This window comes from Scatophagus argus, chromosome 13, assembly GCF_020382885.2.
Source record: "Scatophagus argus isolate fScaArg1 chromosome 13, fScaArg1.pri, whole genome shotgun sequence".
NCBI classification, from domain to species: domain Eukaryota; kingdom Metazoa; phylum Chordata; class Actinopteri; family Scatophagidae; genus Scatophagus; species Scatophagus argus.
The window spans coordinates 21290964-21309605 of NC_058505.1; the positions used below are offsets into that span (position 1 = coordinate 21290964).

Consider the following 18642-nt stretch of genomic DNA (forward strand, 5'->3'; position numbering starts at 1 on the left):
TAGGAAAAGATAGGAATGTCCCATAAGAAGGGATACATTCAAACTACTTTGGGTTTTGGCCGAGTCAAAATACATTTTTATTGATTTAATATTATCTGTGATGAATACATATAGACTCAATTTTAATCAGCCTTTTTAACTTCAATGCAAGTCATTTAAAATGGCCACTGGAGCAACCCAGAACTAAGAAAGAAAGCACAGGTTCAATCCGCAGCAGAGTTTTTGTAAGCATCAATGAAAAGACAGCGCTGTTTAGCTTCTGAACTTCACCTCGTCCGGACCAGGTCAGGTGTGCACCATCAGTTACCTTGGTGATCTAACCAGGTTTAAAGAGAGTCATCTTTGTGACATGGGAAACCCCGGTTTTCAGCTCAACATATCGCGCTGACCCATTGATCTGGTTTCATTGTGAACTCCTCGGGATGAATCTCCTGTTTCATTTCATATAAAAACAACCCAGCAAAGATGAATGTCCCCATTTTGTAATTACTGCGGTCTTAAGATTGTTCTGAAGCCAATCTGAAATGTTGTAACATGTTTTATGAACGTGACAGTGAGGGGAAGGTTTGAGATTGACCTGTAGTTAATGATCACACATGGATCTACAACACTGTAGGTCATCTGCAGTCAGTGACAGTGAGATAACAGCACACTGAAGAAAGAGTCAGGTGTGCCGACATGACGAGACATTAAACTGCTACATTCATATTACTGCAGCTACAGTCACAGGTGAACATGCGGACTTCAGTCAAGAGACAAACATTTGAAAGTTGTGGACTTTATTGAAAAGTGAAGTGCAAAACAAAAGAACAATACATTCGATTTTCTCATCCATTTATGTTCATCAATACAAAATAAAAAGGTGGACACTGTGTGCCAAATGTTGGCTGAGATTTGCCATGGAAGCCCAGTGTTCATGTTAATGATGTGTTGAACCATCATAACACACACCTGACAACTCATGTGGTTTGACAACATAAAGATTCCTGAAAATGTTGAACACAATTTTTATAACTGATTTTTAAATATCAAACAGAAATGGATAAAGTGACATTAAACTATTACTTTGAACATTTACATATTAGGCAAATGAAGTATAAGTACTATAACACCTTCATTGCAGGAAGCCAGCTTTCAGTCTCTTTTACTTCTGTGAAGTTGCACAATGTGGTACAAGTGCGCTTGTCAATCAGGTCTTGGATTCAGGTTCTCAGAGGCCTCAGAGTCATCGTCAGGAGCTGTGAGGTCAGAAACAAACTGTGAAACCGCATCAAGTCCACTTTATCAAATAGTAAATACAGAAAGCAGTCTTGACAAAGTTAATCTGCACAATAATGTGAAACCCTTTTTAACCTACAGCATGAAGTTTGTGTCAGATCAGTTGAAACAAAAGACAAACAATTTCAGTCACGGCTATAAACACAAGCTGCCACCTGGATGAAAAACATCAACTCAAAGACTAAAATCAAAGCACTGGAAAAATAAAATTAAGCAGATAATCTTTCCGCTTGTTCCTCTCACCTTTCTTCTTTTTGTGAACGATGAATCCAGCGGAAACCATGAGGATGAGAACAAGAAAAACCCCTGCAGCAATGATGGGGATGGTCACAGGATTGAGCTCCTCTGTTGAGCAAAAAAGTAGACGAGAACGACGAGGTGAGGCGGGTTAGAACAGACGTACATCCACTGACTGATTCTTACACACCTGTGGGTCTGTTGCTGTGAACGAACAGCCACTTTGTTGAGTTAATACAGTGCAATCAATGATTTTGTATCTTATCTTGAAAGTGTGAGTCTTTAAAATGTAGAAAATGAAAATGAATCTTAAACACAAAGTTAATATCATCTTCAGGTAAAAAAAAGGTAGAAACAATGGAATGAAATCAAGTTTTGTAGGTTTAAACTTTGACCTTGATGTGTTTTATTCTGAGTTGAATTCAGAGTAGACAAACAGCACAAACTTGATGTGTGGCAAAACAAAATGGTTTGTGAAAAACCTTCAGTGGGTTTAAGAAAAACAAAAGGACCAATGATCCTAGGTTGAGCAACGAGCACGGGTTTAATTAAATTATTGAATTAGTTTTAGTTTATTAATATTAGTTTTTTAAGATGAATTCTGGGGTGAAGAGGAAAACGCCCACAGACCCAAGCAACCACAGACATGCAGTCCCATTCAGGACCTTCTAATCTCAGTCTTACCCCAGTTGGTCCTGACGTCTGCTTTGTCCAGTTTGGTGATGATGTCCTCCTTCAAACCTGAGAGCTGAAACACACAGGTGTACCTGCTCCAGTCTTCAGGTGCGACTGATGAAAGCTTCAGATCAGCACTCATCTGGAAGGTTCCATCGTTGTTGGGGAGGATCTCTCCAAGCTCCACGCCCTCATAAAGCTCCCCTCCATCTTTCCTCCAGCTGAGTGTGGCTCTCTCAGGGTAGAAACCTGTAGCGTGGCAGCTGACTGGAGAGGAGGGCGTCTTCTGGAGGAGAGACACTGAGGGAAGATCTGGACAGGCAGACAGAGACAGAGAGAGATTGTGTTAGTCTGCAATGTTGACGAGCTGCAGATTCACAGTGGCCTTTAAAACAGATGAATGTGATTTGAAATAGAAAGAAAGTCTGAGCAAACAATATAGAAGCACAAGTAAAAATATCCAGACAAACAGAGTAATCACGTCAAAATTCCATTTTGTGTGTGTAATGCAGCTGCACAGTATGTGAATGTTATGAGATGTTTTCTAGATTGGCAAGAATTTCAGAGTATGGGAGGTGAGCTGAACCGCCCCATGATGCACTGCGTCTGATCTCAGACTGTTAATGATGTGTCTGATACAGTCATGTGATCCTGTCTCACGACTGTCTTGCTTGAGTTAACCACAATGTGAGCAGTTTGAAGGTGATGGCTGAATTAGCCTATTAGCCAGCAGCTCTGTGAGGCTGTACTGAGGCACAGCAACAGTCAATCACAGGGCTAACACACAAAGACAAACAACCACACACTCTCACACTCACACCTAGGGGCAATGTAGAGCAGCCAGTTAACCTAATGTGCATGTTTTTTGGTATTGTGGGAGGAAGCCGGAGTACCCGGAGAAAACCCACGCAGGCACAGGGAGAACATGCAAACTCCACATAGAAGGGCCCAGACCGGGATTCCAACCTGGAACCCCCTGTGCACCACCACGCTGCCCCAGTTGTCCATTTTGTTCTTATGAATTATAAACTGGTTACTCAGGATTAGCAGCCATTGATTGGTTAGGACTAAATCCAATCTCACCAAGGCAGAAAACACTCAAAAAGCAGGTAAAGTCACACTGACAGGTATGGTGACATGTAAGTCATATGAGTCATACCTGTTCTCAGCAGAGAGCTCTCACTATAGGCCAAATACATCTTCAGCCACTCAGGGTAAATCTGAGTGAGATAATTCTCACTGTATTTTGATTTGGCTTTGTCAGCATCCCAGCTCAGTTTGGTGGTGACAGCCTGTGGTGTTGGAGCGATCCATGTCAATGTCTTCAGGTCAAATGATATCAAGTCTTCTCCATCATAACCATACTGGTTAAATCCATTAATCTCTCCAGTCTCATCATCCCACTCACAGCCGTTCATATTCTGCAAAATGTGGACACCTGAGACAGAAACAGAAGCAAAGACTGCATTTAAAAACGATGAACAGATGAAATCTGCAGTGGAAAGATGAGCTTTAAAATACTGTGCACTGCATCATGTACTGCTGCTCTCCCAGTCTTGTGGTGTGTGATGTGTCTCAGGCTTCATGATGTGAGGTAAACATTTCAGTGGCTGACAACCTGACAGCTGTCTCAATACCCACAGTGTCATAAAGGACAAAGCAGACCACAGATTTTATTCTGACTGACATGAAAGAGGGGATTAAAAGTCCAAAACTAACTTGAAAAAACCGAGCAAATCACTTGGACTAAAACAGTTTCATTGCGGTAAATGAAAGAGACTCATTCAAGACGGGTTCAGGCAGTCCTGATAAATGTGTGTGTTTGCTATTCTTAAGCAGCCCAAGAGGTTGAACAAAGATAAAACTGATCCACCATGACAAACAGCAGAGAGAGCAACAGTGCTGACACCACTGAACAGCATTTATTATGAAAAATATTTGAAGAAACATTTAGTCACCAAAAATAACACAATAATACAGCTGCCATGCATAAAACCAACTAGGAAAAATAGTTGCTTGGTTAAATACAATCAACTGAAATGTCTGGGGCAACAAGACATTTATTTCTCTCTTCCCATCTGACAACATGAAAAATACTGACATAAACAAATCCAACTGATCAACTTGGTTTTCCAGCCAATACAACAAAAACAACTTAAACTTTTGTCATCCATGTCCACATCTTGGAGAGCATTTACTGGCAATAAAATGTCTTCAATATGTTCCCTCTGCAAGAAATACTTTTCAAATTAAAGAAGTTATTTTTTTAAAAAAATAACTTCTTTAATTTTAATCAGAGGTTTTCTTTTCCTGTCCAAAATGTTTGCCTGAAGAATTAATAAATATAACAACAACAATTTTATTTTTAGGTGCATTTCTAGATATTGAAGGTCACCTTACATCATTAATTGCAAAGTGGAGTAATTTTAATCAGCATTTTCTTTGCTAGCTAACAGGCATCGCTAGCATGTGTCAAAGCTATTGTGTCAAGCTAGCATAGCAACTTTCATCATGGCTGTCAGTTCAGAGACTTTATCCCAGCATGGAAAAGCTCATTAATGTAGCCTACATAACAAAATTGCAATTGAATAGATGAACAAAGAGCACATTCACATTCACAATGCACAGTCCAAAAAGGCCGGTATCTCCCTTTTTATTTAGAAGTACATAGCTTTTTAAAAATCACACCAGGCCACAATGTAGCCTACATTTTATCTGCTTATTTTATCTGAGAGAAAGCAACAGGTAGGGGGTGTCCCTCTACCTGTTGCACTATAACTTAGTGCAGACCCTGTCCGTTCACAGATTAAAAGAAAATTGCAAAATGGTGTTAGATAAGGATTTTAATACATTTTATTGAATGTTGCAACCGTCCCCTTTTATGGGGTCAATTGCAACATTTAACTTCGTCTATTTAAGTATAAATTGTAAATATATTATCATAAATACACACGCTACAGCGGTGTGGGTGGGTAGGTGACAGATGTGGGTTCAATGTATTAAGATTTTGACTTTCCAATACGAACAGTCTGCAAACGTCCCCGCGCTCAGGTAAAAGTGAACGTCATACGTACTGCACCTCCGCTTTGGTTGTAGCGCCGCTTCAAAGTGTGAATCGTGGTTTCAAAGTAGTATGGCTCACTCTCAGAACAACCCTGGTTGTACATCTCCAGATGATGAGGCTCATGTTCTAGCAATTTTTTGAACCAGTCCTGTTTTGGTTCTACCACCTTTGTGAAGCTGTCGCAGTAACCTGCCAGCACGTCATCAACCAGCACAACAGCAACAAACTCCGGGAAGTTTGGGACTCCAGAGGATGCAGTGTAGAAATACTTCAGGGAGTGTTTGACTGCAGGACGAACAAGGTTTACACATTCAGTATGAATATACACATCATCATCATCACACTCAAAAACAACTGATTTATCCTGAAAAGCCTATAGTGAAACTAAACTAGCGTGAGCGTCGACACAAAAAACGAGATGCAGAGTGAAAAGTGAAGCAGAAAGCTTTAAAGTAAAGACTGAAATGTGTTCCTACCTGGCGAAGAAAAGCGAGAGAAGAGAAGCAATAAAAATAACTTCCTCATCTTATTTTGTTCAAGACGTGTGTGTGTATGAAGGACCGAGCTGCTCCTGCTGCTGGTGTTTGTCTTACCTCGCAGGTAGAGGTGGGTGTGGCTCTGTTGCCGTAACCCTGGACTGTAACATATTTACTTGGGCGGGTAGCGGGACGAATCACTCATTTCATTTTCGCAGGTGTGCCGACATGACGAGACATTCAGCTGCTGCTAACATTCATATTACTGCAGCTACAGTCACAGGTGAACATGCGGACTTCAGTAAAGAGACAAACATTTGAAAGTTGTGGACTTTATTGAAAAGTGAAGTGCAAAACAAAAGAACAATACATTCGATTTTCTCATCCATTTATGTCCATCAATACTCAGTAAAAAGGTGGACACTGTGTGCCAAACGTTGGCTGAGCTTTGCCATGGAAGCCCAGTGTTCATGTTAATGATGTGTTGAACCGTCATTAGGCCCTGCAGTGGCTGTCAGGCTGTCATAAACCTGCTGAGCCCTCCAACAGGTGACACAACTCTTTACCACCAACCTGACGTGTCCTCAAGCTGCCTTTAAGTCCTTCACTCACCAGAGCAAACAGCAGACGCTCTGTGGTCTTGTGTCGACATTGTATCTGCTCAGGCTAAACTACACTGACTGACTTGATAAGAAACTTCGTGTGAAAGCTTTGACTCGCTCAGTCCAACCACCATCACCGTCTATCAGGTTCAACCAGCCTCACCAACAGCCTGCAGTTAGCGACTCATGTGGTTTGACAGCATAAAGATTCATGAAAATGTTGGACAGCTTTTACAACTGATTTTTAAATATCAAATAGAAATGGATCAACTAACATAAAACTAGTTTGCAGGATTACTGCTATACTGTCACTGCAGGAAGACATCTGTCAGTCTGTTTTACTTCTGTGAAGCTGCATAATGTGATACAAGTCACATGTAGGAACTCATTCAGTGTGTTTGTCAATCAGGTCTTGGATTCTGGTCCTCAGAGGCCTCAGAGTCGTCGCCAGGAGCTGTGAGGTCACAAACTGTGAAACTGCATGAAAATCACTTTTATAAACAGTAAATACAGGAAACAATCTAGAAAATGTTTGTCTTTTTAATCTACAGCATAAAGTTTATGTCAGATTAGCAGACACAAAGTAAAGATTGATGAGCTTACAAATGAACAAATAATAAACATCTCATCTATGAATTAGTTTGTGAAGAATCACAAGTCATATCTATGTTAACTGGCAAAAATGAAACACATTTTTCTTCAGAACAAGTACTTTTACCGTTGCTATGAGTACATTTTGCTGCTAAAACCGGTGTATACACATGATGAAAACTGGACTTCCTGTCCAGCGTAGGGAAAGTTCACTTTCTACATGAACTAGTTCAAAGTTCAGTTCACAAATTTTAAAATGAATTAGTTCAGTTCATAGTTCATATTTCAAAATTACGAACTAAATTCAAGGTTCCAAAAATCAACTAGTTCATAGTTCATTTTTTTCTTCAATACTATTGCTATTATTCAGGGATTGTGTCACAATGCACAGTCCAAAAAGGCTCAAAAATCATGAGCTGTGGACATTCACTTTGACAACAGCTGGGAGAGAAGAGAGTGTAACTGGTGGGAGGAGTCAGAGGTAACAGAGGAGGAAAGGTTCACCTGTGGGATGATGTTCATCTGAATAACAGACACGACTCAGCAGTGAGTGAGGAAGAGGAGACCATCTTACAGGTCCTGGTGCTGTCTAATGATGGTGGACACTTAACCCAAGGTACTTCAAGTTTCTCACTGTGGGTACAAGAGAAGACAGCACCGCCGGGTCGAGTGTTGAGTTTAGATTTTGAAATGCTGCTTCAGACCTCGGAATTTTGTTTCAAGTTCTGGTATCCTGACCAGTCTAGTTTTAGTGAAGGTATAAAAGATGGAAGATGTACAAGAGTTTCTTTTTTATTGCTCAATAAGTTACTCAGTCCAGTTCTAAAGTATTTGCAGAAATCTTAGCAGTGACATTAAAACGCCATCGAGTCACCCTAACTACCAACAACGTGGACAGAGCCCACCAGGAACATGTATTTTGTATACCAACTGCACTGAAGCTTGAATGCATACGATACGACGTAAAAATGGTGTTGGTTGTCTATGTAGGATATGTCTCTAAGCTTTACATAACAAATATGTGAAAGGCCAAACTTACTTATTCATGGAGTCAGGATCCGAAATGAACGCTCGCAAAGTGCCAACAGCTGGTATTTTCCGTTTGACGAGGTAGCCTACATGTTTGTAACAAACAATGTAACAGAAAGTCCATCCATCACTCAGCCTGGCTGGAGAGCCCAAAACAGATATATGTTGTCATACGAGTGGCGCGGCCCCTTAAGAGGCAGAGCGGTATATGTGCGTGTGCATGCAGTGAGCGGACATGCAAGAGGGAGCGAGCGGGAGATACGAGGGACAGTGAAGGCAGCGGGCGGCGAGTATACACATTTAGATTGACAGCAAGCAATGAAGTGGCCAGTTTAGCAGCCAATGTACAGTATAAGTCACCACTGTGATAAAATACAGCCTGCGGCATCTCAAGACCAAGTGGAGCTGCCCCGTGTTGCTTCCCTAACTGCTGGTACAGTGAAGGGGGTTAACCCTGAAGTTAGCAACATCCACTTCGGCACAGGAGGTAAACAAGCCCAGGACGCAGCCTGAACTGAGTCACTGAGACAGGTTAGCCCTTTAACAGCTTACCATGTTGAACAGATACAACAGTTACTGCACATTTCCAGGCCTCAAAAGGTTTGAACAGCCATCTTATTAGTTGTATTAGTTATTATTTTATTATTCTTATTAGTCATTATAAGTACTTTTATTTCCACATGTTTAGATCTATGACAGAGAAGTGATGGTGCAATGTGTAAACCTGGGCCATACAAAAATATCTGGCAACGAGAGATGGCACACTCATAGATATTGAGTCAGATGTCAAAATCAGATCAATGGGACATGGAGGGAGTGACATATAAGGGGCAGATTATCAGAGCTCCAAGCACCTATGTTCACAGCTGCACTCATGTCGTCACAGTATTGTCATTTGGTGTGCTGTGGTCTTTGTTTAACTTGTTTTTTAACCTTTTGATGACCTGCTTTTCTTCCCAATGTGATAATATGGTTTAAGTTAATAAAGGATCTGGAGTGTTCCCCAGGAAGAGTGTGATACGGTTTGTCAACCTTCACTTATTCTAACCTCATTCTGCTGCTACCAACAGCAGAATTGTCTGTTGTGCGTAGGATGTGTTCAAATATGAGGGGAAGACAAACCATACGAACTGATGAACAAATGCAGCTTGTCCAAAATGCTGTTCACATGTTGGACTTTCAGTTTTCACACATCGAGGAAAGGCCTATGTTTAAGAGAAAGCCTAGAGCACCGTATCTTTGTTTACCCTGTAAAGTCAATAGTGCTCCAGATCAAGTCGTAAAATGTTGCATTTGATTATATGTCCAACAATGGCAAAGCCCTTAAGACTTGCCAGGTGAGTTGAATTTTTTTCAGGAGAATGGAAGTGAACTACAGAGAACTCTGCAACAGTGACTGTGGTCATTTCTACGAGTATATTTGCATGGCTCATTATCAAGAGGCCTGACCTCCAACCCCAGTTCTACGTACTCCTACTGACAGGAGCTAAATTTACTTGCAGAAGTTATAATATTCAAGGGAAACAAAATGTCATGCTCTCACTGAATGTGTTAACATTACTTTTGCCTCGGGTTTCAACATCAGCAATCATCAACAATTTGCCGTGGTTTCTTTGGGCATTCTAATTGTTTGTTGCACCTTAACTGTTCTTGATAATATACCTATGAAATAGTACCTATGAAATAATCCCCAAACCGCTCTATTCACAACAAATCTGACGGAAGGATTTGGAGAACTCTTGAGCTGTTTATTCACAATGTGGAGAAAACTCTGCTGTACCCAAGAAAATAGTTGGTGCCACACTATCGCAGCACCTGACCCTGCGTCTCTGGTAGTTTGAGGGCCAGAAAACTGCCTGCTGCCAGCTCACCCGAGTCCAAGAAGATGGGCGCAGCCTTGGTGATACCAACAAACGACGTAAAGCTGCTTATTCCTAAAACTGCTGCTAATTCACAGATGGCCTGGAGTAAGCCGAATGCCGTGGTTCTGGGGAAAGAGAGGGGACAAATACACAGTCAGGGTCAGAGTCAGTCAAACAAAGATGAAAAGCAGTAGAATAATACAGCAACAGAAGATTTATCTTTTCCACAAAACAGTCATTTTCCTTCTCAGTTGAACTGAGCTTCAGAATTGAATCTGCGTTTCCTCGTCATGCTGTGTCGAGGCTGCAGGAACCATAAAGAACCACAAGGTGGAGCTTGTAAACTCTTGTAAAATGCACAGGCAGCGCAATCATTACATGTATTTACTTTGGTAAAATGTTACAATTTTTCATTGCATTTCAACAAATAAATTCAAGTAGGATTTACATATTCAGCCTTAAGGTTGGACCCCAAAACACATTAAGTGGCAACCAGGGCCACCAATGAAGACACCACGTCATGTTGTCCGTCCACTTACCCCACCTCTACGTCCATGCCCATCATCCAGACACGCTGCTGCTTTGTAAGTGTGCATACATGTAGGTTTACACTGTGTGCACTGTATATTTATCAGTCTGATCAGCCGTTGGTTCACAGTGTGCCTGCTGCTCTTCACGGGAAGCTGCTGGAAGGTCCTCACTGATCTCCCCAGAACTCCTGAAAAGCACAGCTCACCCAAAATTGCATATTCAGTCAGTATCTTCTCAACCTCCTCCCTATGAAACAGCCAAACAGCGACACAACAGACAGCACCGCCACCACCGGCCTCCAGCAACTGAAAAGGGGGAAATTAAAAAAGGTAGGGGGGTTGCAACAAAACAAACCAATGGGGAAAAACAAACAAAAAAAATCAATGAATGAAAATATAACAAAACTTATAACTGATGGGCAGGTCACAAAATATATCAACCAATAACTGCCCAATTAGAACTCAAACAAATGTAAACAATAAAGGCTTAAAGAAAACAAAATCCAAACAAAAATGTACAAATAAATTAGTACAAATAACCCAAAAGTAATAAGACGTAAAAGGAACCAAACCCCCGTCAAAAAGCAGGCCCCCCAGGCACCCGTCACGCATACAACGTGAAGACAAAAGCAGGAGAGACAAAGCAGCAACGGCCCTAATAAGCTAGCTACAGTAGCACCTAATCAAGACAAACACTATTAGTATTGTTAACTACACCATAAATAATGCGGTGCACGCTACAGTACAAACATACCTTGTTAGCAGCCACAGACACACACACACACTCGAGTAATTGTTTTTCTTCCTTTGTGTGTGTGTGTGTGTGTAAAGCATGTGAAATTTTGTTACTTCCTTGGTGCCATGAAAGCCTCTTAGTCGATCAGGCTCAACAGTTGTATTCAAGTCCCCGTCTGCATCACAGCGCAATACTTTGGCGCCATCTAGTGTTACAATGAGAGACTGACTGCAAATGCAAATCGGGATGCAAATATGGCGTCAATTATAAGATACTGAGCATAAATGTCAGTGATGCCGGTCATTGAGCAGGTGTATTAAAATGTTTTTGAATTTGAATTTGAATTGAAGTCCGCCGAAATATTTTTACGGGTACAAACCGGTTATAATTTTTTTTAAAAAAGGCAACTCAAATTGAATGCGATGTAAAATATATAATAATATTGAAGTGGGTAGATAATATCCTCAAAATCTAATCCAGTGTTTCTAACACTAAAACTGTCATGTCCTGCTGCTACTTTTTCAGTTCCGTTTATCTAATTATCTAACGCTTAATCATAACAAAAGTTATCTCATGACACATTCCCATTAGAGCAGGTCTAGACCAAACTCACTTGTTCCATATATATATATATGAAGTTTATCTCATAATATAATATATATGAATATATCTTATATGAACACTCGCCAGGTGCCAAATGCTGGTATTTTCCGTTTGGTGAGGGAAATGTTTGTGCCAAACGATGCAACAAAAAGTCCTCACCGCGTGTTAGTGTCACAAAGAGTTGCGCTGTTTCTGGCTGCTTCCTTTGGAGGAGTTTAGAAACAGAAACGGGAATTCGTGGTGCTTTCAGCTGCACCTCCTAAACTCTGCGTTGTGTGGTAAAAGCGCGACCGTTGACAGTCACTGGCGCCAATAAGGACGCCAGAAATCGATACGCAGACGCTCACGTGGGTTATTTAAAATGGGAAAGTTTCTATTGCCTTTTTATTTTCCTTTATTGGAATGTATACACCGGTTATGTCTATCATAACTTTCTTGTTCTTTTACTAGAACAGTCAAATTAAATAATGTATTTTAAAAAATCGAATTGTTAACAGCAAACTACAATATTCTTGAACAATAGTTTCACTCAGTGCAGTAGTACAGCTTCAGAGGATTTATCTTTTACTTTGCTTCCCAAATCAGCCATTTTCTGTCTCTGATGAACTGTTAAGGTCAGTCTCACGTCATTCTTTGTAAAGGATGCAGGACCGTAAAAGACCACAAGGAGGAGCAACATCTTGTAACGTTACAACTCAATAGCTGCTCTCACACTGAATACAGAAGGGCGAAATGAACAATACATTTTCATTGTGGCAAAATGTAGAAATTTCATCCTCGGGATTCACTTCAATAAATAAATGAAAGTAGGATTTGGACTCTCTTATAACATCTTCCATACATCTTTCACCCCCACTGACTGTGTCTTCCCCAAACAGGCAGAGCAGAACTTAGACTACTTAGATGTGGAAGCAAATTTTCTCTCAGTCAACCATTACGGTTAAATCATCTACACGATACACCTACATGAGTTCCACTCTGAAACCTCTAGGTGACATTCATCGCTTTGCCTAAATTCGTCAGAACACTTGTCGTTGTCGTGTGTGCTGAGCTTGAATGGCAGAAAAGAGCATCACTGCCTGTTTATTACTGGTGAATAGCTTACCATTTCATTAATCATTCTTTCTCACCAGGACATTTGGAAAACTTGCTCTGCAGCCTGGTCTCCATAAATTCCATAAAGCTCAACTCTGCCACTTTCCTTAAACCTTATTAAACAGGACAATGGTTATTTAGCCTGCTCTGTCCTTTTCTAGTGTCGGTAGTCGTGTTAAATTTTGCAAATATGTTAAAGAGCAACCAATATGGGATCATTTCCCTTGGGGAATGTCCTCGTGTGCTTTTTATGACAGATTCTTAATTATTTGAATCCTCTTGCAGCAAATGTGTAAATGAACTCGTTCCTTACACATTGAGCCTGCCTGTCCCAGTGATGTACATGTTCACCTGCATACACAAGTGAGATCCAAACAGAAGTGGTCACTCGAGACACATTTTACATTTTACAGCCTTGAAACTGTCCACTTGTGATCAGATCACAAAGCTTTTTGACAGGATGGGGGGTGAGCAGACAGTCGAGTAATTTGCAATTAATGCTGCACAAGCAGTTTTGCATCTGTAACTATAAGCCTTTCCAGCGAACGTTTTCACTGTTAAACACGTGCAACAAAGGTTGTTGTTCAGAGAAGAGGGGATCAAAATGAATGAAAGTGTTACGGAATTTCTGCCTGTAGTGAGTCAAGAAAAACAAGACTGGAAAGGGTAGCATACACCAAAATGTTTCATCTCAACAAGTTACTTACAATGGGGCTATAACAGTAGGGTTCACCAGGTCATTGTTTGATCACTATAACAGTACACAACTAAGGCTACAGTAAAAGTAAAAGTGCCCAAGGGGTAAGCGTCCACTCACAGTGGACGCTTACCCCTTGTCAACAAGACAACAAAACATGGAATTTCCCTTTTTTGAACACACAAAAGTCACAGTAATGCTGTGGAGTTGCTTCATGGCAATACATTTTCTACAATACATTTCTTGCTGGTTCAATGGTGGAAATAAATAAATAAAGAAATAAAGGAGAGAGAAAAAAGCAAGAAATACAACATCCATCCAACTTCTACAGGCGGGGTTCACCCTGGACTGCTCGCCAGTCAATCGCAGGGCCGACACACAAAGACAGACAACCACGCACTCACACCTGTAAGTAGTCAATTAACCTAATGTGCATGTTTTCGGGATTGTGGGAGGAAGCTGGAGTACCCGGAGAAAACCCACGCAGGCACAGGGAGAACATGCAAACTCCACGCAGAAGGGCCCAGACCGGGATTCAAACCTGGAACCCTCTCGCTGTGAGGCAACAGTGCAAACCACTGCACCACCGCCACCCGATGAAATACAACACTAAAGAGAAAAATAAAATGATCAGCGGCCCAACGGACCACAACTAAACCCAAAGTAAATGAAGGGCATGTTGGCAGATCATTACAATGGAATGCAGAAGATAGTATTTTATGTACTATATTATTTATTTATTTTTAATTATCATTATTATTATTATCATTTTATGTAAATTCTTTATCCTGTGGGAAGAAACCGGAGCACCCGGAGTAACGCAATTATTTCATATTCATTTCATATTTTAGATATATTTTAATGTACATACATATATAAATACATTTTTGTCACTATATTATAATTTATCTATTAATGATTATTCATTTATTATAATTATTATTATTATAGGTTTGGTTTTTCTTTTTCAATTCTTCATTGTGTGGGAAGAAACCGGAGCCCCCGGAGTAAACCCGATCATTTCATATTCATATTAATCTCATATTTTAGATATATTTTAATGTACATACATATATAAATACATTTTTGTCTCTATATTATAATTTATCTATTAATGATTATTCATTTATTATAATTATTATTATTATAGGTTTGGTTTTTTTTTTCAATTCTTCATTGTGTGGGAAGAAACCGGAGCCCCCGGAGTAAACCCGACTATTTCATATTCATTTCATATTTTAGATATATTTTAATGTACATACATATAGAAATATATTTTTGTTACTATATTATAATTTATCTATTCATGATTATTCATTTATAATAATAATACTAATTATTATTAGTATTATTATTATTGTTGTTATTATGATTATGATTATTATTATTACTCAAAGTGTGCAAACATGACTGCGAGTCTGTCTGAGATCGCGTCAGAGTCAGAGTCCATTCGGATGCGCTGAGAAGACCAGCAGCAATTCTTGATCGAGTCCAGGAAACAACTTGTATTATTCTTCTTTGGGCTCCGAAAAAAGCTGCTCTAATTCGTCCTGTTAGTCCTGGAAAAAACACGCGAATTCCTTGCCCCGATTGTGGAAATAACAGCAGCAATTCTTCCACTGGTCGTGGAAAAGGCACTGGCAGTTCTTGCTTGGACAGTGGAAAAACCATCTGCAGTCCTTGTAGGTGTCCTGGTAAAAGCAGCCTCATTTGGTGTTCTGTCCGTTTCAGAACTATTGTCCAACCCTCTTTTGATTCTGGATAAAACAGCTGCAATCTTTGCTGTGGGTGTGGAAAAGAAATCAGCAATTCTCGCTTGTTTCCTGGGAAATACATTTCTTGCTGTTTCAATTGTGGAAAGACCGCCGGAAATTCTTCCTCTGTGCTGGAAAAAACTGCTGTCATTGTTGGTCTTTTCCTGTAAATAAAGAAATAAATAAGTGATAAAACTGCAGTACCAAAGAGAAAATTATAACGGTCAAAAATCCAAGCTGAAAGTGCTGCTTGGGCCTTGGCAAAAACAGATATAATTTTTTCTACAATCCTGAACCAAAGATCCATGATTCTTGCTCGGGCCGCACGGAAGAAGATTGCAACTTTTGTTGGGAAAGGAACCATTTGTTGTCTTTCTTTGTATTTCTGCATACACGCTAAAATTTCGTCATAGGTCACATAAAAAGCAGCTGCAAATTGGGCTTCTTCCTTCATCCATCTGTCATGTGGTGTCAAGTCCTTTCTAGACTTTCTCTTCACTCCACAAGAGGCAAAGGGGTACAGATGTACAGACATGTAGAGAGCGAGACGAGGGAGTTTAAGACTTTGGCTGCTGTCAGTCTTAGAGGTTGCAGAGGTACTGTCCTGCTCTTGTTTCTCTTGCTTATTTTCATCAAGCAGTAGGGTCTGGCTTCTGTCATCATTCTGCTGTAGCATCTTGAGCTCACTTTGGCTGCTGATGTCAATCTTAGAGGTTGCAAAGATGCTATCCTGCTCTTGTTTCTCTTGCTTATTTTCATCAAGCAGTAGGGTCCGGCTTCTGACATTATTCTGATGCAGCATCCTGAGACCACTGAAGCTTCTGTCCTGGAAGGGAGGGAGTTTAAGACTTTGGCTGCTGATGTCAGTCTTAGAGGTTGCAGAGGTACTGTCCTGCTCTTGTTTCTCTTGCTTATTTTCATCAAGCAGTAGGGTCTGGCTTCTGTCATCATTCTGCTGTAGCATCTTGAGCTCACTTTGGCTGCTGATGTCAATCTTAGAGGTTGCAAAGCTGCTATCCTGCTCTTGTTTCTCTTGCTTATTTTCATCAAGCAGTAGGGTCCGGCTTCTGACATTATTCTGATGCAGCATCCTGAGACCACTGAAGCTTCTGTCCTGGAAGGGAGGGAGTTTAAGACTTTGGCTGCTGATGTCAGTCTTAGAGGTTGCAGAGGTACTGTCCTGCTCTTGTTTCTCTTGCTTATTTTCATCTGGTAGTTGGTTCGGGCTTCTGACATTATTCTGATGCAGCATCCTGAGACCACTGAAGCTTCTGTCCTGGAAGTATGTCTGGGCTGGTAGAGGTACGATTACAGGTAAATCATGGGGAACAGACTCTGCTGGGTTAGCCCTGGGTGAATTTGTGCCAATGAGTTCCAGTCCAGATCTGATGAGGCGACCAGCTTTTGAAGCAGCCCAAGGGACAGCAACAAACGTCAAAACAAAGATGGGCATGTTGGCAGATCTTTACAGCTGAACGTAAAAGACCGTCTTCTATGTACTATATCCAAGGGTTGTTATCGAGTCTTAAAAGAGCTGAATAGAGAAGACAGTATTTTATGCACTATATCCACGTATTGTTTTCAAGTTATAGCGAGAAAGGCAGGAGATCAGTTGATCGAAGTGTAGCCGGTGTATTCGTTAACTCGAAACGAAGTAGATGTGAGTTTCGCCGCTTTATATAATTTCACATCAAAGGACTTGGGAACATCAAAGGACATTAGGTGTCCATGAAAAACATGTGAACATCAAAGCCACACCCTACGTTCTAGAATGGCGCTTACGTCACCGGTTTTCCTAGCATTCTTTAAAATCAATGGCGGGCAATTTTGCGCTCGTGGTTCTCTGTTTCTGGATCCACGTTACATTAAATACTTTGAAGTTTTACTTAGCGTTTTTCATTCACGCTGCTGCCTATAAAAACACATCTGACAGTACGTTGGCTAGGAAAATATGTTGGACTATGCAGCGTTATAGTCAGAACCTACCACTCATATAATTATTTAAGCTATAGTATGACGTTTCAACTATACATGCAATACCTAATAGCTAGGCTACAGAACACTGTATTTCGTGGCTATAGTTAGCCTATACCAGTGCTTCTCAATTATTTTCTGTTGCGCCCCACCCCAGCAAGTAGAAGGGAGTCCCCCCCCACTCTCCGCCGCGACTATAAATAATAGTAATAATAATATGTAATAATATTTAATAATATGTAATAATAGGATGCTAACAATTCTCGCTGGTTTACTGAAGTAGCATTCACAAAGCGGGATGATTGTTGGCAATATTCGGCACGTTTTGGCTGAAAAATCTCCAGCGGCTTATCAGCATGATTGGGATGTAATGTCTTCAAGTAGCGCCTTAATTTATTTGGCTTCATGCTGTCCGCTGCCAACATTTTTAGACAGTAAACACACCGGTCTTTTGTCTCCCACTGTAGTCACAGTGAAGCCAAGCGCTACATATGCTTCGTCATATTTCCTCGTCTTAGCTTTCAGGTGAGTTACTTTTGTCTCATTATCTTCGTCTCTCTCCGCCTTTCTTCTCATCCCTGTTAAAAATTTCTTCATGTTGTCTCTTAAGGGTTCGTTTACTGCACTTCATCTCGCCTGCTCGGTGCAAAAAAGCCGCTACACCATAGAGCTAATACTCCCTGCGCACACTCTGACAATGAGAGCGCCACTGCCAACTACTGTAGTGGATGTGCAATTACACTTTATTCTAGTACGGCAAAAAAAGCATGTTCCCCGGGGTCACACCCAGGGGGGCGCGCCCCACTATTTGAGAAGCACTGCCCTAACAGCTTTTCTAGGAAGTGAAACCTGTACTGTCTAGATCAGGGGTCACCAACCTTTTTGAAACTGAGAGCTACTTCAGGGGTACTGAGTCATACGAAGGGCTACCAGTTTGATACACTCTTCTGAAATAACAAATTTGCTCAGTTTGCATTTAATTACACACTATTAATAATGATACTCATCTATGTGAAGACACCGATCACATTAATGATTTCTCACAATAATTATCAACAATGACAACAAGGTGGGAAACAGACATCAGCATTCAGAACTTTATTAATCTCAGTAAATGTCCCATTTTCACTAGCCACTGACAAACCTTTATAGCAAACCATGCGCCACGTTTCAAAAAGTTATCAATTATGTAATGTTAAAGAAAAAAATCAACTTACTTACTTTTAAATAAATCTTGTCACATAACTAGATAACACATAACACATACACATAACAAGAACTAATGATGTTGTCGTGGCCGAGTGGTTAAGGCGATGGACTAGAAATCCATTGGGGTCTCCCCGCGCAGGTTCGAATCCTGCCGACAACGGTGGAACTTTTAGGGGCAGTCGTGGCTGAGGTACCCTTGAGCAAGGTACCTAACCCCCACTGCTCCCCGG

At 40.7% G+C, this 18642-nt stretch overlaps 2 protein-coding genes, 1 long non-coding RNA gene and 1 other non-coding gene across 8 annotated transcripts; 1 reads left to right on the forward strand and 3 right to left on the reverse strand.

The window, feature by feature from the left end:
- Positions 1–762: 762 nt before the first annotated feature.
- Positions 763–6614, reverse strand: LOC124069561 (class I histocompatibility antigen, F10 alpha chain-like). 2 transcript variants are annotated; one of them, XM_046408808.1, is made up of 6 exons: positions 5848–6614; positions 5270–5539; positions 3350–3628; positions 2200–2502; positions 1522–1623; positions 763–1238 (listed from the first exon to the last, which is right to left on the reverse strand). In XM_046408808.1, exons 2-6 carry the CDS (start codon positions 5355–5357, stop codon positions 1186–1188), a joined length of 825 nt encoding a protein of 274 aa, XP_046264764.1. In that variant the 5' UTR covers positions 5358–5539; positions 5848–6614; the 3' UTR covers positions 763–1185. The 2 variants fall into 2 exon arrangements, with proteins under 2 accessions (XP_046264764.1, XP_046264763.1); XM_046408807.1 differs by having other exon boundaries at positions 5731–5859.
- A 3065-nt stretch (positions 6615–9679) lies between these two features.
- LOC124069564 lies at positions 9680–11857 on the reverse strand. Of its 2 annotated transcripts, XR_006845063.1 has the most exons (3): positions 11843–11857; positions 10354–10650; positions 9680–9939 (listed from the first exon to the last, which is right to left on the reverse strand). It is a non-coding gene; the product is annotated as an uncharacterized LOC124069564 (long non-coding RNA). The 2 variants fall into 2 exon arrangements; XR_006845062.1 differs by lacking the exon at positions 11843–11857 and having other exon boundaries at positions 10354–11125.
- Positions 11858–14179: 2322 nt separating this feature from the next.
- Positions 14180–16972, reverse strand: LOC124069558 (integrator complex subunit 1 homolog). 3 transcript variants are annotated; one of them, XM_046408803.1, is made up of 3 exons: positions 16079–16969; positions 15763–15793; positions 14180–15393 (listed from the first exon to the last, which is right to left on the reverse strand). In XM_046408803.1, the coding sequence occupies exons 1-3, from the start codon at positions 16680–16682 to the stop codon at positions 14808–14810; spliced, it is 1221 nt and encodes a 406-aa protein (XP_046264759.1). In that variant the 5' UTR covers positions 16683–16969; the 3' UTR covers positions 14180–14807. The 3 variants fall into 3 exon arrangements, with proteins under 3 accessions (XP_046264759.1, XP_046264758.1, XP_046264760.1); XM_046408802.1 differs by having other exon boundaries at positions 14180–15793; positions 16079–16972; XM_046408804.1 differs by lacking the exon at positions 15763–15793 and having other exon boundaries at positions 14892–15393; positions 15917–16960.
- A 1518-nt stretch (positions 16973–18490) lies between these two features.
- trnas-aga lies at positions 18491–18572 on the forward strand. Its single transcript has one exon. It is a non-coding gene; the product is annotated as a tRNA-Ser (tRNA).
- Positions 18573–18642: the final 70 nt, after the last annotated feature.